At 41.9% G+C, this 26,213-nt stretch overlaps 4 protein-coding genes across 4 annotated transcripts; 3 read left to right on the plus strand and 1 right to left on the minus strand.

Annotated features, from left to right (window-relative positions):
* The first annotated feature begins 27 nt into the window (after positions 1–27).
* LOC138139078 (uncharacterized) lies at positions 28–822 on the plus strand. The gene is made up of 5 exons (XM_069059241.1): positions 28–103; positions 150–216; positions 265–468; positions 520–610; positions 665–822. Exons 1-5 carry the CDS (start codon positions 73–75, stop codon positions 791–793), a joined length of 522 nt encoding a protein of 173 aa, XP_068915342.1. The 5' UTR covers positions 28–72; the 3' UTR covers positions 794–822.
* Slmap (Sarcolemma associated protein) lies at positions 806–7,689 on the minus strand. Its single transcript, XM_069059229.1, has 8 exons — positions 7,451–7,689; positions 6,998–7,291; positions 6,727–6,949; positions 3,090–3,517; positions 2,836–3,036; positions 2,649–2,777; positions 2,419–2,586; positions 806–2,233 (listed from the first exon to the last, which is right to left on the minus strand). The coding sequence occupies exons 2-8, from the start codon at positions 7,286–7,288 to the stop codon at positions 1,586–1,588; spliced, it is 2,088 nt and encodes a 695-aa protein (XP_068915330.1). The 5' UTR covers positions 7,289–7,291; positions 7,451–7,689; the 3' UTR covers positions 806–1,585.
* Positions 7,690–7,760: 71 nt separating this feature from the next.
* On the plus strand, positions 7,761–8,762 carry LOC138139076 (PRKR-interacting protein 1 homolog). The gene is made up of 3 exons (XM_069059239.1): positions 7,761–8,001; positions 8,055–8,234; positions 8,290–8,762. Exons 1-3 carry the CDS (start codon positions 7,891–7,893, stop codon positions 8,731–8,733), a joined length of 735 nt encoding a protein of 244 aa, XP_068915340.1. The 5' UTR covers positions 7,761–7,890; the 3' UTR covers positions 8,734–8,762.
* A 1,682-nt stretch (positions 8,763–10,444) lies between these two features.
* On the plus strand, positions 10,445–25,993 carry Lis-1 (LisH and WD40 domain-containing Lis-1). The gene is made up of 7 exons (XM_069059231.1): positions 10,445–10,602; positions 11,657–11,740; positions 23,378–23,655; positions 23,745–24,139; positions 24,308–24,561; positions 24,616–24,812; positions 24,871–25,993. The coding sequence occupies exons 2-7, from the start codon at positions 11,703–11,705 to the stop codon at positions 24,942–24,944; spliced, it is 1,236 nt and encodes a 411-aa protein (XP_068915332.1). The 5' UTR covers positions 10,445–10,602; positions 11,657–11,702; the 3' UTR covers positions 24,945–25,993.
* The last annotated feature ends 220 nt before the right edge of the window (positions 25,994–26,213 follow it).

The following is a 26,213-nucleotide window of genomic DNA, read 5'->3' on the forward strand; positions in this document are numbered from 1 at the left end:
TTTCGTTGCTTTTTTCTCCGTCCTCGCGATAACTTTTTCCTCGACAGTCGCCGATTTCAGCTCAACGTCGCAATGGTGGTCACCGTGTTCTGGACGCGCTCTTGTAATAACGACCCCGTGCCACTCCAAATTCTAACTTTTCTTTTCAGGGACGGTTCCCATAATCTCCGTGAGTGTTTTGTGCGTCGCCGTGATCTTCCTCCTGTGCTGCCTTTGGTGAGTTCCTCTCCGCACGCCGACCGCAACCCATCGGTTCTTTTGCAGCGTCGTCAAGAAGCGCAGTGACTCCATGCGAATGTCCATCCAACCCCGCAAGAAATTTTTCAGCATCTCGAACAGCTCCCTCAACAAGCTGATGATTTTTCGAAGCTACGACCTGAGCAAGAACGAGTCCGCCGCGGCGACCGTGCCGATCCAGAAGCAGGGATCGGAGGCGGACCTGCTGGATTCCGTGGATCTGTCGGAGAAGTGAGGGTAAGGTCGCGGACGACGAAACTTGCGCTGAGTCGAAGATTTCAGATTCGGCTCTTCTAGACTGCAGATCGCAGAATCGGATCAAGAGGAGATGGGGTCTTGCGGCAGCACCGATTCCAAGTTCACGTTTTATTCCGTGAGTAGGGTTTAGCGTTGCGTTGGGGTAGTATCGTGAAGCGTCGCTTTGCAGACCTACCAGGGGTTGGCCAGGTCGGAGTCTGCCGTGTCCGTCGCGAGCACCTACAAAAGCACCAGAAACTCGTCCGCGAAGAATTCTACAGCGAACCACAAATCTTCCTCCAGTTTATGTATTGTGTGAATTGTGAATAAATTGTTGTTCATCTTTAATTAATTTATTTTTTAAATACATTGCGTTGGTTATTATATACATCTACTATGAACAAAGAATATATTAAATAAAATTATACATTTTCTCCTATGACGTTTGACGCGGTGGCAAAATCATCGTGACATTTGACACTGTGTCAAAGGCTCCTAACACAAAAATTGTACAAAAACAAAATCTCACAACACAAACTCTTGTTTATTAGTTCGCCTGGAACCAAATCTAGACTTTTGGCAGATAACAATATTGTTACATGTTTGTACAGCTGAAATCACAATTTATATTCTCATGTTTGCGACATCGTAACGTACATTTTACACTAAACGTAACTGTTCTGTAAAAAATTCTACAAAACGATAGTTATTATGGCAAAGTTCCCTTAGATTAATTTTCTATAATTTCATAATTCTTTTACCGTTTAAAAAATAAATAACAAAGCAATGAAAAACCACCAAAATTGTAACCTTAGAAGTAAGTTTAGAACCGAAACTGAATAATAAATACTGTGACAGATTCAAACAGAATATCAACGTTTCAAAGGAAAATCTCCACTTTGAGCAGCTCCTCGCCGGAAGCCCGGAAGAATTCGCGTAAAGCTTTATCTACAACAACAAATCAACAATAATTGTGTACAATTAACTAAATCCCGCGCCTCCGTCGAGGAGCGAGCAGCGGATCCGCCCCTTACTGAGGTTATGTCTCGTTTATGATTTTGATTAAAAACTCGAGAAAGAAATAGAAGAAAATCAAAAGTATGGCCGTGAATCAGGAAATCATCGCGCTGATTACTAGGTAAAGGATCATGAGGATCAAGGGCGCGATGTAGAAATACATTTTGTCGTACGAACTGTTGCACACCTTGTTGTACTGTTCTTTTAAACTGTCCAGATCGTGCTGCAACTTGGACTTTTCGTCGTTGATCTGGGCGTAGCGCTCCTTCAACATAACCAACTCCTCTTCGAGACTAACTAATTGTTCGAAACTTACTGGACTACTTGATATGATCGACTTATTTACATTGTTTTGGTCCTTCGTGTTACCGATCGTCTCGTCTTTCGCCTCCACCTCTTTGACCAGCGCGTTCACCCTGTCCCTGAGCTGCCGGCTCTCGTTGCAGCTCTCCTTCCACTTCTGCTGCAGCGCCATCAGCTCGTCCTTGAGCGACCGGTTCTCCTCGCTCTGGAGGCTGTTCGCTTGCTTCTCCTGGCCGAGCGACCGCTCCAATTCGCTGAGTTTCATTTTATTCGATTCTAATATCGATTCGAGTATTTCGATCCTCTTCTTTAATTCGTTCTGGGCAGATTGGTATTTGTACTTTAGGGTTTTCGAGTCGACGGTGTCGCTGTCGAAATCGTCTTTCTCGTTCTCTTCGGAGCTGTCCTTGTCGGGCGACTCGGGCCCGTTCCGACTCGTCTGCAACATTTCCCACAATAAATAACCACCACGATGCGACCGTTACGGTTGAAGGACGCGTTCGGTCGAAGCGTGCCGTGCACGTGACCCTCCCTCACATCACGGCACGCTTCGTCTGTCGAGGCGAGCGAAGGATGGTGGAAAAAAATGGCGACAACAGCAAAAATAAATAAAAAATGACTCACGTCTTCTGGTAAACTAAACGTCACATGCCTTTCGTTCTCTTTCTCGTCGTCGACGATCGTGTTTTGTTGGGTCAACGAGTGGTTCAGGTGGTCGTCGTTGTCCGAGTCACTCTCCGGTTTCTCTTCGCAATCTCTCTTATCTATCACGTCAGCCGTGACTGGTGTGACCTGCATCAAAAACAAACATCCAATAAACCACACCACAAAGACAAAACAAACAAAAACATTACAGTAAGATTGATGTGATTGTTCTGTTCCGTCTCCACTCCGTTCGCTTTGTTCATTTCCGACTCACAGATGTCGTTCTCCGCCAGCAGCTCCTCCTTCGTCTTGAGGTCGTCGTTGTAGATGATTCGCTTCTAGAAGACGAAACACTTTCATTAAACATTAACGAGACGCCAAAATCGACAGTCTTACATCCAAGTGGCTGACGTCCACGTCACCGAACAGATCCGGGTACTGTTTCGGCGAGATCGAGTTCACCAGCTTCATCTGCAGCTTCTCCACCTTCTCCATCTCGGCGTCGAGACGCGTCTGCAGGTCCCATTGCTGCTGTTCGAGTCGGATCCTCTCTTCGTTCGCTTTCTTCTGCTCTTCCGTCAACTTCTGAGCAACCTCCTGCAACAAACGAGTCAGCGACCGATCGCAACTCCACGGTCCACCGAACCGACCTCCAGTTCTTGTTGCGTTTGCGAGAGCTGTTCCCGCGCGAGGAGCGCCTCCTGTTCGGCCGATATCCTGCACCTCTCCTGCTCGGTGGCCACGGAGAGGGCTTGCAACCGCTCGGCGTGCAGCTTCTCCAACGCCTCCTTAGCTGCCACCTGGTAAGTCGCGCTGTCCTCCTGCAGCTTCGTCACCTCCTCCCTGTACTTGTCCTCGCCCCAGTTCTTCCCCGCCTGCTGCAGTTGGGTCTCGAGGGCGGACACCCGCGACAGCAACCGCTCCTCGCCGACGTAGGCTTGCCAACTTTCCTCGGCCGATTTGCGCGCCTCGTCCACCACGCTCTGGAGGGCCGTTAGTTTGGTTTCTAAACACTGCTCCCGCTGTGTCGCTTCTTGGATGATTTGGTGCAATTTATACAGCTCGTCTAAAGGCACGACTGCGAAAATTCCAAAAATCTTATATTTACAAAAAAATTAAATAAAATACATAGATTCAAAACAGACTTATTTTTAAAAACCGCCAAATCACATTGCAAGGCTTTAAAAAAGAAGTGGCGAAAGCTGTGGAACAGCGTTATGCCGTGAGAGGGCGTCCAATTCGCCATTTTTCATCTTTCCTTCTAACTGCGTCAACGTCATAACCGAACGTTAAATTATTAATTGTGCTTTGCATTTTTACGTAAAAATGTTCACGATGTCGAGCCGCATAAACGCTTATCGAGTTTGCTCGAGTTTTTACAACGCGAGCGTAAAGTTTGCAATCTTGAAATATTTCGCATAGTTTTCCATTCTAAAAAAATATACCGACTAAATATATGACCGTCTGTTACTATAGGAAGTGTTCTAAAAATAATTTGCGCAAAAAACCGACACACGTGAAGTTCTAGATCACACACACCTGTTACAAAACACTCTCCAGTCGAGCCAAATGCTGTCAAAGTAACGACTGGACAATTTCACGTTATGAAATGGTCCTTAACCTTTCGTTTTCGCTTTGAATTTTGTTGATGATAAATTCTAGTCGATTACGACGTGATCTGCGCGTTGACGGTTCAAACTATGAGCGACATATTTTTTTAAGTAAGTTTTATACGTTTTTATCTGATATGACAGGAATAGTTTCTCTTCTGTGTAATGTCTTATATCGTATTCCCTAACATATAGAAAACTTGTCATATTTTCTTATAAATTGGATCATTTCCTCCAGCGGATGAAATTTAATGTAATCACGCAAAAGAGGAAATGATATTTTACTCCAGAGATACACATATCATTTTTCCTTGCTACTTTCTATTTATTTTTTAAAATCTAAATTAAACTTTCTGAAAATTAGAGTATCAGAGTAAGCACACTTGTCGTTACCAAGGTCACGTTTTACAAACAGTTCATTTTATCCTCGCTGGTGTTTTTACGAATTTTTGACAATGGATCCCGATAGTGACTCTGAGGATGTCGTTTCTTCAATGGGCTGATTTATACAAAAATTAAACAAAAATTGATGACGGAGAGAAATGCCAAAAAATTACGAATGATGTCATTTTGGCTTATTTTTTAATGCAACTCGAAAACGTTAAAGTGTGATTTTTCGATAAATCTTGTTGCAAATGACTTAGAATGTTATTTTTTTAAATTGTGCGATTTTTATTTTTACTCTATAGACAGTAAGATTACCTACTTTTGACGCTCTAGGGAGCAACAGAAGATTTGTAACAGTTATCTTTTGGTACTTTCTGGTTTATATGGTTGATAACTAAAGGGATTTTTGAGTTTCCCCAATTACTATAAGAATATCGCTGACATGTTAAGAAAAATCAGATTAATCTACGGGGTGATCAAGAAGGACTGTTTAAGTTGGTAACACTGAATTGTATTTTAAATCGTATAACAGGAGTAACTTTCGGTTGTTGATGGCTTGTCGTTGTTAATGCTATACCTACATTAGATATTTGTCAAATAAACCAACAAAACATATCCGGTTGCAGTGTTATAAATAAACGAATTAAAAATTGTTCTTAATTGTACTGCCAACTTAAACAGTCCTTCTTGATCACCCGGTAGATACAAATCACTCAAAGTGGGAAAGACTCGAGTTAACGATCATTGAATAGTTCGTTATTTCGCCGCTAGCGCTGCAACAGTCTGTCACATACAGGTCACATACGTCGAAATTCGAATAGGTCTGAGGTGATTAACTATTTATTAAAACTAACTACAAGTTTGCAAAGCGCACTATTTTTAACCGAAATCAACCACCTGGAAGGACAATTTCAGTAATTCCACTTGATACCTCAAAGACATTTTAATAATTTCCATTTAAACGCCACTTAGATTTATTTTTTAACTCACTTTTTGTCATTCACGTCTCCAACTATACAAAATCTTTCTTTTGTGTAAACTACAAACAGAACAAAAAAAAAAAAAGTTTTTTACATATGAAGAAAATAATTGGGTTAAAAAAATATACCGATTGACTCCACTGCGATTAGTGCGATTAATAAAACGTTAATCAATCACTCTCAACACAATTACTCGACTGACAAATTTATTTTTCTTTCTCTCAGCTCGCTCTTTACGACGTTTTTGCTCTTTGCATCTGTTACGGTTCCACATTCAGACGTCAAATCCCTCTCAACAGCGACAACAAATCAGCGATCTGGTACAGATTCCGTAAACAAAACAATCAACTCTTAAAAGGATTTGGTTAACGGTTGTGTTTACGACGAACCAAGTTGACAATGGTCAAATCAAATAAAACCAATCTCCGCCAGTTTCTCAACACAATTCGTTTTATTTTCGCTGCCAACAGTGCCAAGACACATCCATCACGAGGAGCCAGGACCACACTTTACAATGCAAACCCTCGCTCGGTGGCTCGGACACACCGAAGACTCTAAAATGTGTTTACGACGAAACGAAATAAATTGTGATGAATCGTGACGGTCAGATGGTGATCAGCTGTCAAAGGAATTCTCTCAAACAATGGTCCTAGGAGATTTTCCGCTTGACAAAAGACGCTCTCGTAAAAATAGACGAGGTTCTTGCATCTTTTTGTCATTAAAATTTTTTCGGAACGAGGCAATTTTCCGGTTTTAAAATTTCGCAGAATTGTTAGTGGAGTTTATGGCGTCATCAATCAGACACAATATCGAGCGTGGAGCGGCGCACGACATGTTCGATCTATTTATAGAATTTGAAAAGTTTAAATATAAGAACTATTTATCACAAATGCAAAGCCGGTTTGTGGGTGGCTGAAATAATTATTTTCGTGTTGCTTCCTTCTCCAATAAATGCGCGATTGGTTAAGATGTATATTTTCGTGCGGTTAGAGCGCACTAAACCGCATTATGACTTGTTGATATTTCCTTCATATAAACACAATAACTCTCCACATGGCCGCGATTTGGACCAAACCAAACAAAACCTACGGCTCACTTTTAGTTTTTCATCGAAAAAACAAAAAAATTCGTGGAAATATCGGAAAATTGTTGTGTTTGTATCCGATTTCCATATTTATTAGGTAATAAAAATAATGGTTGATGACAAACGCCACACGCCATCGACTTAACAACGCGTTTTCAATGTAAACAAAGCCAGTCGTCATGACAACAGGATGAAGGACTTTGAGGAACTGGAGGACACCACATACCATGTGAGTTGTTCTCGACAATGCTGGGACTAGCTTTGGCCTCCTTGCCGTCGGGCAAAAAAAGCTTAAGCGTGGCGATGATGCAGCCATGAGTGACTTTCCTGTTGTTCTCGATGACGTCCACGCCAAACTGGACGATATCGCCAGAGCTGACCTCGTGGTGTTCAGTTTCCGCGGCTAGCCTGTTGTTGTTGACGAAGGTGCCGTTGCTACTTTTGGTGTCCTGAAACAGGTGGTTAGAGCGCGGCAGGTCGAGGGAGCGCGGACCTACCTGCAGATAGAACTTGCCGTTCTCATACCAGAGCAAGGCATGGTGGCGAGAGAGCACTTTGCAGTCGAATATGGCGTTGGTGGCGGTGGCCCTGGCCCGGGCCACGGACCGGCCCACCTTGACTGGCTGGTCTAGCGCGAGCGTGCGTTCTTGGAAAGGGTGAGAATTTGGTCGACAGATCAGCACAGCTTTCGCGGTCATTTTGTTCTCGTTGCTAATTACCATGTCATTGATGGCGGGGGTTGGGTATGTGGCCACATTTTTCACCCAAATCCCACTTACAACTACCATCGCCTGGAAGTTAATCAATTTGATTAGTTCTAATAAAAACCATTGACATCTATCAGGCTGGTTAATGTATTAATTGTCACTGGCGCAAGTTAGTGTCTGGACGAGGGGCGGGGGTGGAAATTGGGGGCAAAATGTGTCGTGCGAAATGCGAATTCTACTCACCTAAAAAGCAACGATAAAAAAACAATATAAATTTTCATTTATTGTAGAGCGGAGATATGTCAAAATTAGTGGGCGTGAATCTAGCCGTAAGGCGACGACTTATCCCAAACTACCAAAATTATAATCCCAACATCTCCACTCGGCCTGCTAGCGCTGATCTTTGGCATTTATACCCGGAGGAGTTACTACTAATTTACATATTTACACTCGGATTTATCTAAAATTACCTAAACTTCGCTATTACTTGACATTTTCAAGCACAAAGAGAAGAGTTGCGCAGGAATCTTCGCGTCGCCGTATTGGCACCACTGACTGGCAACCTTGCCAACTTCGCACCTTTCGTTTTTATTTGAGGTTGGAGCTCATAACAAAAAGTACTTTTTTGTTTGTCCAACTTTTATCTGTTTATTATTTGTACAATCGGTCTCACCACAAATAAAATGGGAGACAGCAGTCCAGATATCAACGTCGAACGCGAGTCCAAACCGATAATTATCCGCAACACCACCGACCTCCAGAGACTGAAACTGGAAAAGCTGATGAAAAACCCGGTATGTGGATTTTCGCGAGAAACATTTGCATTTTGCAAATAGTGACGTTGCAGGACAAAGCGGTGATTATTCCTGAGAAACCAAAAGAAAGAGGAGTCCCAGTTGTTCCAGATTTTGTTAGGAATGTTATGGGGAGCAGTGCAGGTGCCGGTTCAGGTGAATTTCATGTGTACAGGCATTTGCGGCGGAAAGAGTACGCCAGGCAGAAGTACATGAAAGAGAAAGGTGAAAGGGTTTGTAGTACATAATTTATTGAGTAATTTTTTGTGTAAGTTTTGTGTTCATTAGGAAAGACTGGATAATGAGTATCATGAGAAACTGGAAGAAAATAAGAAGAAGGCACAGGAGAGAACAGCAAAGAAGAGACAGAAGAGATTAAAAAGGAAGCAGAAACAGAAAGGGCAAAATAAGAAGCTAAAAACGGAAAGTAGGTCTTCACAGAGTGATGAAACTGAAACTAGCAGTAGTGAGGCTGAAAATGATGAAGACAGTACAAAAGGTGATCAGAAGGAAGAAAAGCAGGATTTGAAGTTGGAGGTTGATGCAAGTAATGAAGAATCAGAACAAGTTGAGAGTGGGAAGAAGAAAACTGTGGATGAAGTACACAGTGATGACAATAACCCAAAAGAAAAAGATGAGAAAGCAGATAATGTGGAGAATACAAATAAAGATGTTAGTTGTAGTGTTTCTGATAAAATGTCAGAACAAGTTGTAAATGATTGTGAAAGTTGATTTATTTATGTAATAAAGTTTAAAAAGTTGTTGGAATGTTTCTGTTACCAAGTTAAGTATTGGAAGAGCAAGAGTATTTTTGGTAGACCGGCGCATCCACCAATATTATTTCAAGTTTCCCTGCAGACAAGGGTGGAGCATCTGATTGGCTATTTGTCTCTCATAAGGCGTGTCCTTACCATACGCTCCGCCTCGGAATAGAAGTGAAAGTGACAATAAAAGATTAGAACAATGGAAAGTAAATTCTAAAGGATAAAAGAGATCAGGAAGCAGGAAATTAAAATGCAGAGAATAAAAATTGTAACGATGACATTAATAGCGTTTTTGATAAAGTAATAAACAAGGCTGATTTTTTTGAAATAATTTTCGAATTCTTCCAGTAGTGCTAATGAAGTAATAAAAATGAGTTCTAATCTTCTAATAATACGGTGCATCTGCATAGTTTTTCAAGTTTTTGAGTAAAAGGCATCCAGTTGGTGGCTCATAAGACGTCTTCTTGTCACAAGCCCCTCCTCAGGATACAAGACAAAACAGAAAACAAAATTTGCACTTGGTAATAAAAAATCAGAATAAATTGGATTGAATATGAAGAAACTTTGAGTGAAGTGATGGTAGAAAATCAAAAATGGAAGAATCAGAAAACCGGTGGTAGAAGTAGAAAGTAGAAGCAATGAACTAAGAATAAAACTAGAGATATAGGTAAACTAAAACGCGAAGTTAAGTCTAAAAAGAAATGAAAACATATTTTTTATTACAATTTAAACACTGCACTACATATTTAGTAATCTCAAGTAAGAATGATGGAACTTTAATAGGTACCAGTTTGACGCATCCACCAATGTTAGTTCAAATTTCTCAGCCAAGAACTAAGTATACTTTAACATGTAGATATATCTACCTATAATTGGCTATTTATTGCTGTAAAGGTATGCACTTGTAAGAAGCTCCGCCTAGGGCTTCACCTCCGTTTGTACCTATCGGCCAGTATGTAACAACAAGCCGAAATTACGAAGCAGAAGAAATAAAGTTACTTTTCAGTTGGAGAACAACTTAAGGAACTAAAATAAGGTAGAAATGAGAAAGAATAACTCTGAGTGAAGTACAGAACAAAAATAAATAATAAAGAATAAAGTGGGATCTACAAGTGAAAATGGTAGTAGCAGAGTTTCTGAAGAGATAATCGACTGAGTTTTATCTAATTGTGAAAGTCGAATCAATTATTTAATGCTGACATTGAAAAAAAAGTACAAAACAGCTCTTGTAAAATAATGAATGAATGAATAATGTTTTTTCAGGTTTCTGAGTAGAAAACAAAATCTTGACATTTGAATTGCTCCTCAGGCAGGTGCACACCTGTTATAAGCTCCGCCTCCAGAAGAAATCTATTACTAATACATAATTGTGATTGTGAAAGGTCTCTATTTGTTTTCGATTCGCCAATATAAACGAAGAGTACAATTATCTAAATCTTGAATTGTGAATAAAGTCCTCAAAGTCAAATCAATTGAGAAACGTCATTGTTACTCGTCAAGCAAGCTGTGCCTTTATGACAGCCGAACTGTCACTTGACTTAATTTCCGAAACCACATTCTAAAACCACCTCAACGCCTGAAGCTCTCAAAACCAAACCTCCATCTGTGAATTCTGTGTTGCCCACCTCTCTTCCACTTCCCCGGTACCAGTGTGTTTTTTACGTTGGCAGCACTGCCATTACTCACTTAGCGATCTTTCAGTTTTGTCATTTTCCGATGCGCATCGCTAGTGAGTTGTGCAGTTCTGTGACCGTTACAGTGTTCCGCGTACAAGATCGACTCGGCGACGTCGAATTTCAGTGAGACAGTGTTTCGGATATCGCCAATACCCAATTCTGTAAGTAGTCGTGTCCGCCCCACACCGACCGCCACGATTCACCCCAAACCCAGACGGACACCTCCAAAGATGACATTGGGCAAAGCAAAATGGCCGATATTGATTTTGTCGTAACGGCCCTACAAATCCAAAGAAAAGTGCGGCGGACGTGGAAACGCCATTCGCGGTCAAATTCCAACCGTTAACTGGTCCCTCGCCTAATCTCCAACTCATTACGCTGCGCTCCATCGATGAACCGACGATGCCTGTCAAACGGGGCCCGGAGCTGCCACCGGGGGCGGCTCCGCGCCCGGAGCCCCCGGTTGTACCAAAATCTTTTCACCCCCGCTGTCACCTGTTCGCAGATGCCCCCAGACGTGCACTTCCTTCCGGACGGGTTTCGTTTCCGTTGCAGACGCGAACTTCACGTCTCATCTTTCCGTTGCAGATTATAATCCGGCGCAATTATCGGTCGGGATTCGTAACAGAACGAGAGATGAAAGTTGTGTGGTGACAACACAACTCGACCATTTGCCAAGCTGATTCGCGCAGATCGAAACGCAGAGCCCCCAGTACGATGTAAACAAAGCGAAACTGGCAGAACCATGGTCGATCTGTGCCAAATTCTAACCGAAATTTGCATAACCCAGTTCGATATCGTCGTCGATCTGCGACCACCAAGACAACGGTGGCGAAACACATTTTGGAGTCACGGTCAAATCGGTGGACAACAGATTTGCGTCGTTTCTTTTAGATCGCAAGTTCGCGAATTATTTTTGCTGGTCGACACCTGACGTGTCTTCGGATGTTTTAGGTCATCCAGAAACCGCACATGTCCCTCTAATCCCCTTAAACACCAACTCCCCCCGTTCCGTATCGATTAAACGTAACGAAGCCAACATTTCTTCGGCGGATTCTTGCGGAGGGTTGGGTCGGTGGGAATCCATCAGATTCCGCTCGCAGGAATTCGAACCGTTCCAATTACGACGAGTGGGTGGTCGGATTGGAGGATTTTGCGCCGCACAAAATGCCAAACTCGTGCAACACTCTGATTGTGCGATTTTTTTTCTTGCAGGTAATGCAATAAGGATTTACTGAAAGTCGAGCCCCGGAACATTAACATGAAAATGGTTCTGTCTCAACGCCAGCGAGAGGAGCTGTGAGTATTTTAAAAATATCCACAGATAACGTCTGTCACGCCGGGTCAAACATCGACGTGTTAATTGGCGTAATTATTGCGTGTAAATAAATAAATTCGGCAGCGACGAACGAGCGTTTCGCTGTTGAATGCGCGTTTCATTGATGCATTGTGAAAACTGTCGACGTTGTTCATTCTGATCACGTCCTGTCGGGTTCGAAACTAAACGCACGTGGTCCCAGTGTGAATGATAATACAGCGGGAGGCGACCAGGGTGGATCTCGACGTCCACACTTGTTCGCAGAAAAATTGCCGAACTCGCTGCAACAAAGAATCTCCATCGTATACTCGATGTTACTCCGTGCAGTTGTTAATTGGCGGAAATTTGAAGTGAATGACTCACACACGTCAACGTTTTATCAGTTTTTATCAAAATGCAGTACTGATTGATATATCGTTGATGGGAGATTATGAATTGCGTGACGGGACAGATCTGCTGGAGTTTATTTCATTTTATTGTACCCTTACAAAGAAGTCGGACTTGCCGTTACCACCGACAGCTCGAGTTGGCCTAGGTACAAAGTTCAAATGTTTCCTATTTGTGTCGAGTGGACGAGGAAAATTGAGGAAAGGCGAGAGGAGTTGCGAGTTCGCCACCACATCTTTGATAATTACGTTTGACAAGGTGTAATCAAGGCGTCTTGCCAAGTCGGGTGCCGTTAGATTTTTTTGTTGTCGGACAAGGAGTGGAAGAAATTCGATTGGAATCTCTCTCACGAGATTATTAAAAGTGTCGTGTTCGGATGTGATCGTTCCGTTCTGACCTTAACATGTTTCTTTTATCTTAATTGTGTGACCCGGATGAATCACAAGAATTCGACGACGATGTACCTAATTTCGGTCGGGCACGAATCTGGCGAAATGGATTCGTTACGGAAGATAAAAAAGGCATATCTGTTGCGATGTGGTAAGACGGCATTCTTCGATGGTCGCGTACCAAGCAACAGATAGGTCTGTTGGGTTTGAATCTTGCCTGATTTTCCTCGTTGGGGGGAAGAAATCGAGTTTTCGAGAGTATTTGGCGAGTGCAAACGCGACGAAATTATCAATAGTTGCAAATCTGGCGGTGTGAACTTCCGGTTGTCGAAACAAATCGAGGCTTTTTTGTATTTCGCACGTTCGATGGTCGAGTACGAAGTGTGACTCTTCCTTCACTGTTGGGTCCGGTCATCTTGGATGTAGAGCCGACGAAATTATCAGTTGTTACAAATCTTGCAACGTGAACTTTCGTTTGTCAAAATGAAACGAAAACTTGTACGTTGAATGGTCGTGTATGGAGCGTAATTTCCCACAGTTGGATCTGTTGGTTCAGAATGTCTAGTTTCTCTTATTGTGGGAAAGAAAATTGGCTGAAAAAGTGGTGGAGTAAGTTTTTTTGTGGCTCTGGTGGCAATGAAATTATCAATAATTACAAATCTTGTAACATGAACTTTAAATTTTCCACCGTTGGATCTGTTCATCTTGTATCTTATCTAATTTGAGTAAAGGAGAAAGAAAATACAGCAGAGGGAGTTTTTTTGGTTGTTTTTGCACCTCTGGAGGCAACGAAATTATCAATAATTGCAATCTTGCAAATAAATCTCACGTTCGACGGTCAAGCGATCGTGACCATTGTTGTAAATAGTAAAACGAAATCGAAAATTTGCGGCGACACTGTAGTCAACGTGTTTGCGTTCATTTTTAGACGTGAATCCCTGGTGATCATGAATGTGAGTCACCTCAGTACGGAGTAGTACCAGTTGCATTCATAATTTCAAGGATTTGTCACTGTCGTAATCGTAATGAAAATACCAGTTTTCGTTTCATGACTTCTTGTCCGACCAGCAGCCAAAAATGTTCAGGAATATACCATGGTATCTGTGAGACCGTTTTGTGTGAATCCAAAAAAAAAGTAGCAGTCATCGTTTTCTCTGCGTCCTTCTAAAAAATGTACCACCTGGTAAAAAAGAATGCTCTTTTCTTTTTGAAGTGACTTATTTTTCAATACATACAGGTGTCCCAAAATTCGCGCCCAGCCCTTGAAGGGGATGTTCTGGATTAATAACTAAGTGATAATCTGCAGAAAAAAATGTCCAGGCTTTAACGGTATAAAAACTACAACACATTAGATTTTATGGTCAATTTGTGAAGTAATTAAAGTTGTATTAACCACTAAGCTGAAAAATCATATTCGTTTTTTGACGTTTAAGAAGTGTCGAAATGTCAGTTTAAAAATATTCATTTCAATACCATTGGTTCTTGCCACCTCCATGTAACATTTGTTCCAAAGCTCGCTCTCTTTTGATAACCAACTCCCCTTCAAACAGCATTCTGATTGGCCAACTTAATCGTCCTCTAGCTCGTAAACCATTGGAGCCTGGAAATTTTTTTCTGCAGATTATCACTCAGAAGTTAATCCAGAACACCCCCTTCAAGGGATGGGCGCGAATTCTGGGACAGCCTGTATAATCTCCACGAACTTCAGTACACTTTTTTTTCTTCTTTTATTTCACTCTTAAGTCTTATCTTTGAAGATTGTAAAGATTTGGAAATTGAGATAAAGCCCGTGGAATTAAATCGGGCAAACGAGGCGATGTGGCAGCAAATTGTAATTGCCCTGACGCAACATGATTTTCTTTTTTTAAACGTGGTTTTTTCATGATTTTTTTTATTAGTGTAGCTCTCTCCTGTTAAAACGTTTGACCTTTGGGTAAGATAGTCGATCAACAATGTTTTCCTTACCTTTCCTGCAGACAAAATTGACATTACCTTTTTTGGTGGTTTCCATTGTTTTAATTGGCGCAAAGCAAGATATTTCAGTTTCGTCGACGATTTCCGTTGTCTCGTCGCTTCTTGGACGCCACCGCGAACGTCAATACCCATTTGCGGAAAGAACTTTCGTCTTACGTCGTCCCGGGGAGCGATTAGTTTTGGCCCAAACCGACGACTCATTTTTATTTGTGTAATCCACTGTGCGAAACAGATTACTGTTACCCGTTTCATTGTACGATTTGCGCTCGACTTTTACCGTTTCCACGGAATAAAATTGCACGTCTCGGATTTGCATAGAAAAATTCCAGTCATTGTGGTCTCGAGAACGAGAATCGATCCGTCGAAAAGTCACAATGGAGCATGTGTGAATCAATTTTCACTTTTAGAAAGTTACAGAAGAATCTCCCCAGAAGACGCAACCTTGCCCGCGCCATCCGAACAATCGAGACGATTCGCGGCGACTTTATTTAGGGAAAAATGTAGAGATTGTTGGCTCGAGTCGGACGAGTTTCGAAACGGAAGAATCTGGAGCTGGATGTTCTGCGTTTCGGACAGGATGGGAGCTATTAGAAAAATCAAAGAGCGCGAACGGAGAAGCGGTGCGTGCTTCGGGATTTCGCACGTGGTAACGGTCAAGGCGAATGTGATGGTTGTTTCTTTTCGCCCGGAGGAAGTGGCGAGTGTAGTGAACCCTGAAGAAAGTCGCGATCGAGTCGAAGACAAATGAGATCAAGAGTTTTGACCACTTTCTTGCGGGCCCCGGGGAGCTGCGATCTGTCAAAAATGCGATGAAGAATCACAAGTCCAGGGACGGGTACGACGCGTGATTTCTCCTCGAAGCGCCATTATTGCGTTAAGCGATGCGATTCGGATCACTTTCGGTTTTGTTTGGTCGGACGAAACCGGTGAAATTGCATTTTCGCAATTTGAACATTCTGTACTGGCGCGGTTTCGTCGTGTCGGCTCGCGCAACATTTTGTCGAGCTGTCGGTCACAGCTGACGTTTCATTTTTACAACTCTTTTTTTGCTGCAAATCGTTTTTCGAATTAATGAAAACAACAGGTACTCGCCGATTATGCACACGGTGTCTTGACTTCATTAATCACCATCACAACAACCACGTGCAAATGTTTATGAAACGTCACAATTTACTCACACAACATTCATCTTAAGCAAGCAGCTGCTTTACTTTTCTTTTGTTTTCGGTAGTTGTTTTACATATAAACTGGAACCCTATGTCCAAGGCGAAATTTTATCTGGTTATTGTGAAAGTTTTGCTGCGGGGAATCACCGGTGACTTGGACCAGATACGTGCGCTTCTATTTCGAGTGAAATTTGTCTTTTTTTTTTTCATTAACTGTACTTTCGTTCAAAAAGTTCAAATGCGACACAGCTGGTCTCATTCGTTTTACTCCAGATGTGGGGGTGGTGGAACGAAACGAACATTTTGCAACGGACAAATTAGTCTTTGTTTAAACATAGAACAAAACTGAGCATGGTGTTGGTTCTGATTATTTTTTGAGAAAAACTGCGGTTCAATGACAATTGAGTTGCTGTGCCTGCTTGCGAATTTAATTGTTGCGGGAGATGGATGCGGCATCACCTGTAAGAAATTTAGTAACGTTCTGGCATCGGGGAGCTTGTTGCGGGTTGTTATGCTGATGTTCTGTTATTGTTGCGTAGGGGGCCATGCTGATCTTGCACAGGATGTTTTCTTAAATTGCTCGTCAGTAGGCGTTGAAGAGTCGATTGTGAACGCACTACACAGGTTACGTACGAATCACGGATCAGCTGTTTCAATCTTACGTTTTACACGAATGGTGCGTTCACAGTCGACTCTTCAACGCCTACTGCGAGGTGAAATTTAAAAAACACCCGATACATTTTCACAACACCTGAAATGGTATTGCGGCGGCAGCGCTGTGAGACCGTCTCCCAAGGAAATTTTCGCAAAATTCCAAAAAGATATACTTAGTCTATTTTTTAATTTAGGTTTCCACATATAAAATTTTACTAAATTTAGGGAATTTAATGATATCTACATATTGGCTATACCAGCCAACGTCTGTCATTTTTAATGTCCTTGAAAGTACACAAACTCGATTTTAAAATTTTAACGTGTTATTAAAAATTCCTCGCAAAGTAAGACAATTATTAAACTCTCAAATTAGTTGTTATTAACTTTATTAACATGTTGCGCTACTAATATGTCTAATAACCTCAATTTTTATATGATTTTTTACCCAATGTCAAAAGTGTACAATGTTGTCAGCTCTATTTTGGGTGTAAATTGCGGTGTTGTGGTTCTTTGATTAAAAAATAAACTATAGTTTGTCTCAATTCTAAATTTCCACCACCTGTTGAATTATGTTGGCAAAATAAAAAATATTTCTTCTTATAACCAAAGTTGGCAATATAATTATTTTATGAACATGATTCGAAAACATTAAAATTATTTCATAAGTTTATTTTGCTTTTAGAATTTGATTTTCTACCTACTTACTTGCTGCATTTAAAAAAAAGGTTTTCGTTCTTTTCCTTTATTCTAAAATTTTGAGTTGTAAAAACGGAAATTGACAGATAACCTAACAAATACAGTCTGACGCATTTTTCACCAAACAGTGTTACCGGTTGTATTTCCAACGTAGAATGAAGTGTTGGTGGAAATTTAGAATTGAGACAGACTATATAATCTGTATCAAAATCAATCAACACTGTATTCTACCTCGATAACGTCGCCAACTTTTGTTTTTAGTGTGTTTGTAAGTGTCAGAAAAAAGTGGGGTTATGAAAGAAAACTGTTGACAGTTGTTTAGGTCGTAATTCATCATGTTTTTTTTAAATTCTCATTATATCACTCAAAAGTTATGATACGGTAGCTATCACCTTTTTGTACATAATAATAATTTTTTTGTTCGACACTGTCAGAATTTGAGAATTTTCTCCTATGTGAACGGATTTTGATAAATGTCACAACTTGTCAAAACGAAACGTCAACGTAATTTTAAAGGTTTTAAGCGATTTGGAGCCTTTAAGGGGCTCGTCGAACAAAAAAACGTTGTATTCAACTCGTTCGTGTGTAAATTGGGCCTTTTTTGGCACTCGTGGGCCTTTAAAACGCTCGTTTCACTCGCGTTTTAAAATGGCCCACGCGTGCCAAAAAAGGTCCAATTTACACACAAACTCGTCAAATAAACTACTATTGTGTTTACGTAAATAAACTCAACAGTTCAATGTCAAATTTTGGCGGGAGGTTGGGCCAGCCCAAAAAATGAAACTTATTCTAGGGATTTCTTTTTTTTTGCCAACATAATTCAGCAGGTGGTGGATTTTTGATTTTGAAACAGATTATACGTTGTAAAAATGTTACTACATCACCGATGTTTTCTGAATCATCTCTTAATGGTGAAATTTTCCCAAATGTTTATTTGACGCTGTCAACGTGCGCACACATGATCCCCGGCATCTTGCCATCATTCGCGCTGTCTCTGCGGAAACAGATATCGCAGTTTATGTTACAAGGAAAAAGGCAGAGTGTATGTTTCCTGCGGTTGCATTTGGATTTCACACCGTCCGTTTCAAAATTAACAACACCATTGTGTTGTTTTTGAGCAGACGTTTCTGTAATTATGTCGACTGACTGATCTCATTTGGAAACGGCGATTTAAATGAGGTGAAATTTATTCCGTAAACTTAAATCGATATGTTAATCTGACGACTCAATTAAGCTCGACTTGTTTTGGGAATTGGATTTTAATTTTTACGACGTTTTTACTTTTATTTTGTCGCGTCAGCGACGAAGAGAAAATCGTCGAATGAATTGTTTAAAAGGTATGATGAGATTTTTCCAGGGGGGGCAGGAATTTTGAGCGTCGCCGTTGTTAACCTTCCACAATCTAATTCTGATTTGTGTTTATTTCCTTGTGGGAACAGTTTCGGTCGTAATTCATCGAGGAATTTTCTAATTGGCAAAAAACGTTCGAATTCCCGTCGTAAATCGTCGATAATTCACGCTCTTGTGTGTTCCATTCGACGTTTATTTCCCGTTACTTCTTTCCAACATGTTACAACAGAAGAACCGAATATCCGAAGACATTCACAATGCCAAAATGTAACTGTTTCGGAGACGCGTGATTGATCCGTCGAACCTGCTGAAATGCAATTTCTCTTTGTATCTGATAATGGTGTCGCGTAACTGCGAGCCGCAGCAACTTTTGCACATTTTATTAAAAACCATCCGTCTTTATTAATTTAACGTGGAATTTCTCGGCGTTGGGCTTGGTCGTTCACGTTTATGTAAGCGCGCGCTTAAGGTTAACACAACTGTTGTAAAAATGAACAGTTAACGAACACACGAAGTTTGTCGGATGAGCGGTGCACCTCAAGGTGCGACTCGGGGGCATGCCATGTTTCAACGTCCGCATTAGAAATTTGCACTTTTACTCGGTGTTTTCTTCGGTGGCGGTGGAATTTTACGGCGGACTTTTTTTTCCCCGGTTTGTTTGCATCTTTTCCTTCGTGTTTGTAACATCGCCGAGCGGACAACAGCGGATGTTTATACATGGTTAATCTTTCCGTGCTGAATTGCGGCACTACCGTTACTCCAAATTGGTACGGTGGGCGTTGTCGGCTCGTCCTTTCTGTTTGTAATTAACCAAAGTCACGTGAGCCAGCAATTCACAGAGTCATCCACCAGTCAGGGATTTAAACGGACTCCAAACACTTCATCTGGTTGGCTCTGTTACAAATCGCCAAAAAAAAAAACACAAAACAAAGGAGGTTCCGTAGGATTCGTCGTGTGATCATGTGCCTTATCTTGTAGGGCTGAAAATGAGAAGTTGTTAACGCACCAGATTTCGTTAACATGGGGTTATTGTAAAATTTTCTTACGTCGCACTGGGCTGTGAACTTTGCCACTTCCAGTGCAAGGGGGAGCTGTACTACACTAAAGGTAGACAGATGTGATTACTTGGTTGCCTAGAAACAAGGGGCTTTAAGTCGGTGTAATTTAAGATGAACAAATTGTCACAAGTAATTAAAATCAAATCATCTCACAACAAATTTATAGATAAGGTGGTCTTGAACAAACCGCTTTGGCTGTCTTAACTAACTCAAAACACCTTGAAAAAGGAAAACAAGGTAAACTGCAAAGTGGCAATGTGAGCTGTCAAGTGTCACATTTGCACATTTAGAAGAGGCGGCAAATCTATACGAATATCATAAATCACAGTCGACTACGATGCAAGAAACATTTTTAATAACCCTATATTTTTAGCAAAGAGGATACAAGAACGTGTGGAAATGTTTTTGTAACCATTTTTGTGGAAGGGCTGTAATTAGCAATTACACAAAAGTTTTATTTTTGTAATCTGATAATTTTTGTTGGAACGCTTGTCTAGAAAAAAAAGTGTTTTTTGAGACATTTTTGCTTTGTGCAGTGCTTGGTTTTTGAAACTGAGAATTACGTAGAGAAAAAAGATTGAGTGCAATTCGACTAGATAATACACACAAAATATTAGTTTTATGTCACAATATTTATTTCATCACTCGCTGAACAAATAGTGTTGCTATAGCAAACAGTCAACAGATGTATTTATTGCTGTCAAAAACGACACCACGCATTACTAATTTTGTTACCAACAATGGAGGAATACAATTATCTTATTTAAGAAAATTAAAAACGAGATTCTCCCAGAAACTAAAATTGAGAAACGTATTTTTTTTTCTCTGTTAAGGAGATTGGATTTGGTTGCCAAAATTTTCTTTGCCCGTTTTCCTCAAATCTTCTCTCGTCCAACAGCCGTCCACGTTCCCCAACATACCTAATCTCCCCTATCTTTCGAGAGTATCAGAATCATAACGGGCACTTCCGCTTCGTTCGCGTGACAACTGTCACTTTGACGTTTGATGTCGTCACGGTTACGTCGCGTCGAACAAATCACGGACGTAACTTCGACGTGTCACGGCAAACTTATTCCCGATGTCGCCCCCGGAACAAACCTGTTCCTTTTTTTGTGATTCAATTGCAAACGGGAGCGGATTTTTTTGCGGCGTTGTGCGAATAACGCCGGCAACCATACCGCCCACCTGATCAATACCGCCGCCTCCGGATGGCGACGTCATTGCGTAGTCGGCGGTGTCGCCGTCGTTTCACTGTCAAGGTGACGAGAAAAACTGGACGTTTGTCCGTCCAGATTCTCTCATCTCTGGATCTGTCTGGAGTGGCGACGATTGAAAATGGAGAGGATGTCGTAGGAGATAAGTGCGGAATGGTGAACTTTGAGTCACGACTCGACCGATTAATTGTGATATAATTCAGCCTTTGGCAGACTGTTTATTAGGAATTATTCCAGTATTAGCAACGCCGCTCATTAATCTATCAACGGTTTTATCGACTCGAGTGTAATTATTCGAGCAAGTAAATGAGGTGAACGGAACAATCGAGGCTTGTTGGCGGACCGTTTGAAAAATGTGTCGGCGCGGTCTCTTCGTAATTAGGCGAAATTATTTATAATCTGGCCGGATGCGCCGCTCGAAATATCCCCCGAAGACCGTATCAATTTCAGATAACGATTCTAAAACCGAAAGACCAGACCGGAGGCTGGAAGATCGTCGTAATTACCGCCGGAACACTTTCATCACCGCTTCCACTCGGAGATGGCTCCCGGGAACCAGATCTTTGTTTGGCGGTTGGCAATTAGTGCGATCTGCGAGCCGTTTATTAGTGCAGTAATTGACCAAAACTGGCTAATATCGAAAGTTAAAAGTGAAAGGCTCCCAACAACACTTCAACGTTGACAGATGAATCGTTTTGGAGAGTACAGCGGAAGGCAGAAGTGATGCGCCTTTCCAACAGTTTTCCGTCACGTGATGCCGAAACGTCGTAGAACGAAAAATCATGTTTTAGAAGCCCCAACTGAAGTTTGTTGAACGTCAACAAGAAAAAAATCGAGGGGGAGAGGGGGTCGATGGGGGACCGCAACACCGCCAACATTTTCGAGTGTTCTGGAAGAGCTTTTCGGTTGCCGTGGCGACCGAGCTTTTTTCACTCGGACGAGTTAACGAGCTTAATGTGAGCGAAGTCGAGGGAAATCTTGTTTGCTGCGAAGAAAATGAGGGTAGATCGGGCGTGAAGTGGACGGGGGCGGGGCCTAGACGCGTGTAATTAGCAAGGGAGAGTGTCACGTGATGTCCACTTCTCAATTAGAGAACAAGTCCAGGTCGAAACTGAATTGTGTGTGCTTCAGCAACTCTTACTAGTCGTCAATGAAACAAATCTTGTGCTTTGGGATCAAGGAAAACGATTCGTCACCAGAGTAAAGTCGGAAAAATGTTTTATTGCCGACCGGAGCGTATTTGTCGTGGTTGTCGAGCGATAAAATTTCATTTTCTCGATTGGGTAAATGCTCGGTTTCGATCTGTACAAAATTCAGTTATACCAAGACGGTGTTGTAAATAAATACGCTACGCGAAACATTATCGAAAGGTCTGCTGTAACTGTTCGGCAACAAAGGAAAGTCGAGGGAATCGACAAAAAATGATCGGGCGTGTCAAAGGCCAGATCTCGGTCCTACAGAATTTTTGTGGGATCAGTTGGAGTGGAGTGCGCTTAGGAGTTCCAACCCCTCTGTGTCATTGGCAAATGAGTTCCATTCGATTTTTTGCGTGGTCGGATGAAGGTAAAATCTGTTTGCAGATTATCCAGTTGTTTACTCAAGTTTTATCATATTTACCCACTCGTGAGTGGTGCGTCGAGTACCCGGAACACAACACGGAATAGATGGAATACAGGGTGTGCGTTTTTTCAAAATTTTCCAGCGAGAAAAAAACACAAATTTGTCCCGGGTCGCTTGAAATTTCGAATCAATGAAAATCCGCATCTGACGGACTTGAAACTGGTATGGTTAGATTCGTTCGACAACGTCGATAAATTATCGTCGAGGTCGGTTCACGTGATCGCAGAATTTCACTTTTTAAACAGGTGACTAATAAAAAAGCTATTCGCAATGTAAAAATCGGCGATTTTCATCGAAATCGACCAGAACCGACTGGGAAACGTCGAGGTGAAGACGTTTATCGATTCGGCGACGAAAGCCTTGGCCCTTGAATTTGTTATTTTCGTGTTGGTGACCGTGAGAAGATCGATTCGGTCAGTTCTCCCTTCGTATCGAGTTCCCGATGTAATTACGACGGGAACAAGTGGTCTATTATTGAATCGAATCGACGAAGAAGTCGTACACCAATCTATTTTTGTCGAGACATTCTCTATCAAATTGCACCTCGCACGGTTTCCATTGATGAAACTGTCAATCGCGTCGTTCTGTGTGACACGGCTCCATCTTGTTGGATGCTGTCAGGAGTTTCTGGGTTGCATTGAATTGGAGAAATTTTGTACGGAAAGATGTAGATACAGTTTTGCGAGGGCGTGAGAATCGTGTTCGTGTCGGTCGTGAAATGGGATATTTTGAAAACGAAATTAAAAAGTTTATGGGCTACAAAAAATAAAAATAAAAAATGGGGAAGTAAAAATAGTACAACTACCTGTTAATACGTCGTGATTTGAGAAAGAAATAGTTTGTGTTGACCTTTGCGTTTGTAACGATAGTTTTTTAAATACATAACTTGTTTAGAAATTTTTCCGTTTGGATGGGATAACATTCATTGTGATTCGGTCGATTCGTGACGTTTGTCGTCGTCGTCACACGTAACAGACTTTATTAATTTGCATCCATTCACTTACGTAACGTCTATATTTGAACTCTTCGTACTCTGTTTGTTTTGATTGCATCATGATCACCATCACCGTTTGGGCGTCCGTTTCGTCACCTTTCGTTTTCTGTTCGCAGTAATAAAGCCATCGCTGATTACCTCGGTAGTAATGGTTACATGAACGCTTTGGAGGCTTTCAAGAAGGAAACCGACATGCCAGGCGAGCTGGAAAGGAAGTTCGGCGGTCTCCTCGAAAAGAAGTGGACCTCCGTGATAAGGCTCCAGAAGAAGGTGATGGAGCTCGAATCGAAACTTCACGAAGCCGAAAAGGAATACATCGAAGGGGCGCCGACGAGGGGCAAGAGAAGTCCGGCGGAGTGGATACCCCGACCCCCGGAGAAATTCTGCCTCACCGGTTGGTTGAAGTTTTTTCGTCCCTCACGGTCCCCCAGATCTGGGTCCGCTCGAGTTGTTGTGGTTCTGATTTGGGTGTTTGTTCGACAGGACACAGGGCACCGGTGACCCGCGTCATTTTCCATCCGATGTTCAGCTTGTTCGTGTCGACCAGCGAGGACGCCACCATCAAGGTGTGGGATTTCGAAACGGGGGAGTACGAGAGGACCCTGAAAGGTCACTCGGATGCCGTCCAGGACGTCGCTTTCGACGCTTCGGGCAAGCTGTTGGTCTCTTGCAGCGCAGACATGTCCATCAAACTGTGGGATTTCCACCAGAGCTACGAGTGCATGAGGACCATGCTGGGTCACGACCACAACATCTCCAGCGTGGCGTTCATGCCGGGAGGCGATCTGATCGTCTCCTCCAGCAGGGACAAGACCATCAAGATGTGGGAGGTGTCGACGGGGTACTGCGTCAAGACCTTCGCGGGACACAAAGACTGGGTAAGGGGAGGGAAAAGTCATTTCGCAGATCGATCCTCAAGAAAGTACGACGGGTCGTGAAGACCAAAAGGGCTGTCGTGGATTGATCCGTACTGGTGTAGTTGTTAATTGTCACCGGCAGTTTTGTTTTGGTGTAGTTTTTTTTATAATTGTGTTTTGTCGTTTTAGGTGAGGGTGGTGAGGCCGTCCCCGGACGGCACCTTCTTGGCCAGCTGTTCCAACGACCAGACCGTGAGGGTGTGGCACGTGTACTCGAAGGAGTGTAGGGCCGAGCTGAGGGCGCACGACCACGTGGTGGAGTTTATCGCCTGGGCCCCGGAGTCGGCAACGAACGCGATCAACGAAGCCGCAGGGGTGGACAACAAGAAGGGGGCCCACATGGGCCCGTTCCTGGCGTCGTGCTCGAGGGACAAGACGATCCGGTGAGTGCGAAGATGGCGGTGGTGCGACCATCGACTGACCATTTTGCATTTCAGGATGTGGGACGTGGGGGCAGGCGTGGCGCTGTTCGTGCTGACGGGCCACGACAACTGGGTGAGGGGCGCCGTGTTCCACCCCGGCGGTAAATTCTTAGTGTCGGTTAGTGACGACAAAACTTTGAGAGTTTGGGATTTGAGGAACAAGCGCTGTTTAAAGACGTTAGAGGCTCACAAACATTTTTGTACGTCTGTAGGTAGGTAGAGGCGGCGGCGTGTGAGAGGAGGGGTGGTTGTTAATCGGTCAGTTTGCAGATTTCCACAGATCACATCCTTACGTGATTTCGGGAAGTGTAGATCTAACGGTGAAAGTGTGGGAATGCCGTTAAGTCGATGGCCCAGGATGGAGTCGTGCTAATGTAATGGAAACATAAAAGAACTCAAAAGTGACTTTCAGTCGGTTGGTGTGCATAATTTAATTATTTAAGCCAAAACTTTTATTCTGTTACATAAAGGTTTTATTTAGTGCAAATATTTCAGTTATTTAACTAATTTCATTCTTTTGTGATTTTGTCGCATTAACTGTTAATACACAGAAAGATTACATTATTTAATAACGTATTTAAGGTCTGTAGTTCTTGTTTTCCTCCCTAGAGGCACTCTTGTAGTTTCCGTCTTGATCTAGAACAAATACGTTTTGTTAGTTTCGTTACATCGGGAATTTTTCCTCCTTTATTTATGTGATATTTTGAAGAAACTGCAAGTTTGTTAACTGATAGTTATTCTTATAAATGCTTCAGATATTTAAAAGGCAACGGATAATAACATAGTGCGTTGAAATTATTACTGACGTTCATCATTGGTTTATTGTTGATTTTGTTTCGTGTTTGAGTCTCAGTGATAGTTTCAAAAGCGTAGAGCTTCTTCATTCAGTTCAGTAAAGCATCTTAGATCATGAATTAATATTTATAGCGAGAATTAGAATTGAGAAATTAATATCTGTCGTTTGGTATTAATTTTAAAATTTTTGTGACAGTCGCAGTTACTAGTAAGTAATAATATAATCCTTCAATGTAGATCTTGAAAATGTATATTGCACAACTGTTTCCGCTTCGATCATCAAAAATTTCAGTTCTCTTCGCAAAGTCGACCTTTGTACATATGTTTTCGGTAGATTTTTTTTTTTGTTCTGTAAAAATACTCATTTGAAGTGTATTTTCGTAACGAGCAAGATGTTTATTTTTTTATTTCCGGTGTGTCACAACACCCTCGTTCTGTTGGTCGGTTCAGTTTCAGATTTTCAGTCGTTTGTACCAAATCGCTTGCTTTATGATGTATAATGGCACAATGTTCATATATAGCCTTTAAATTGTCTTTTTGAGTAGATTTTGTGAATATTTTCTTCTGTATATAAAATAAAATTGTCTCTCCTTAACAACTACGTTTATTTCCCAAACTTAAAACTGAAACGAAAAAGTCTAGACCCCGTCCCGTTCGCAAAACGAAGAACTTGCGAATTCCTAAACTACGAAAGCGCACCATTGTCCCTCATCATGAGCAAGAAACGATCTAAAAAAAGAATTGTCAATGATTTTGCACGTTGCGTTTATGTTTGGAAGTGTTGTCCTGTTGAACTCTGACCAATCGGTGGCTGAAAA

This window comes from Tenebrio molitor, chromosome 9, assembly GCF_963966145.1.
Source record: "Tenebrio molitor chromosome 9, icTenMoli1.1, whole genome shotgun sequence".
Lineage (NCBI taxonomy): Eukaryota > Metazoa > Arthropoda > Insecta > Coleoptera > Tenebrionidae > Tenebrio > Tenebrio molitor.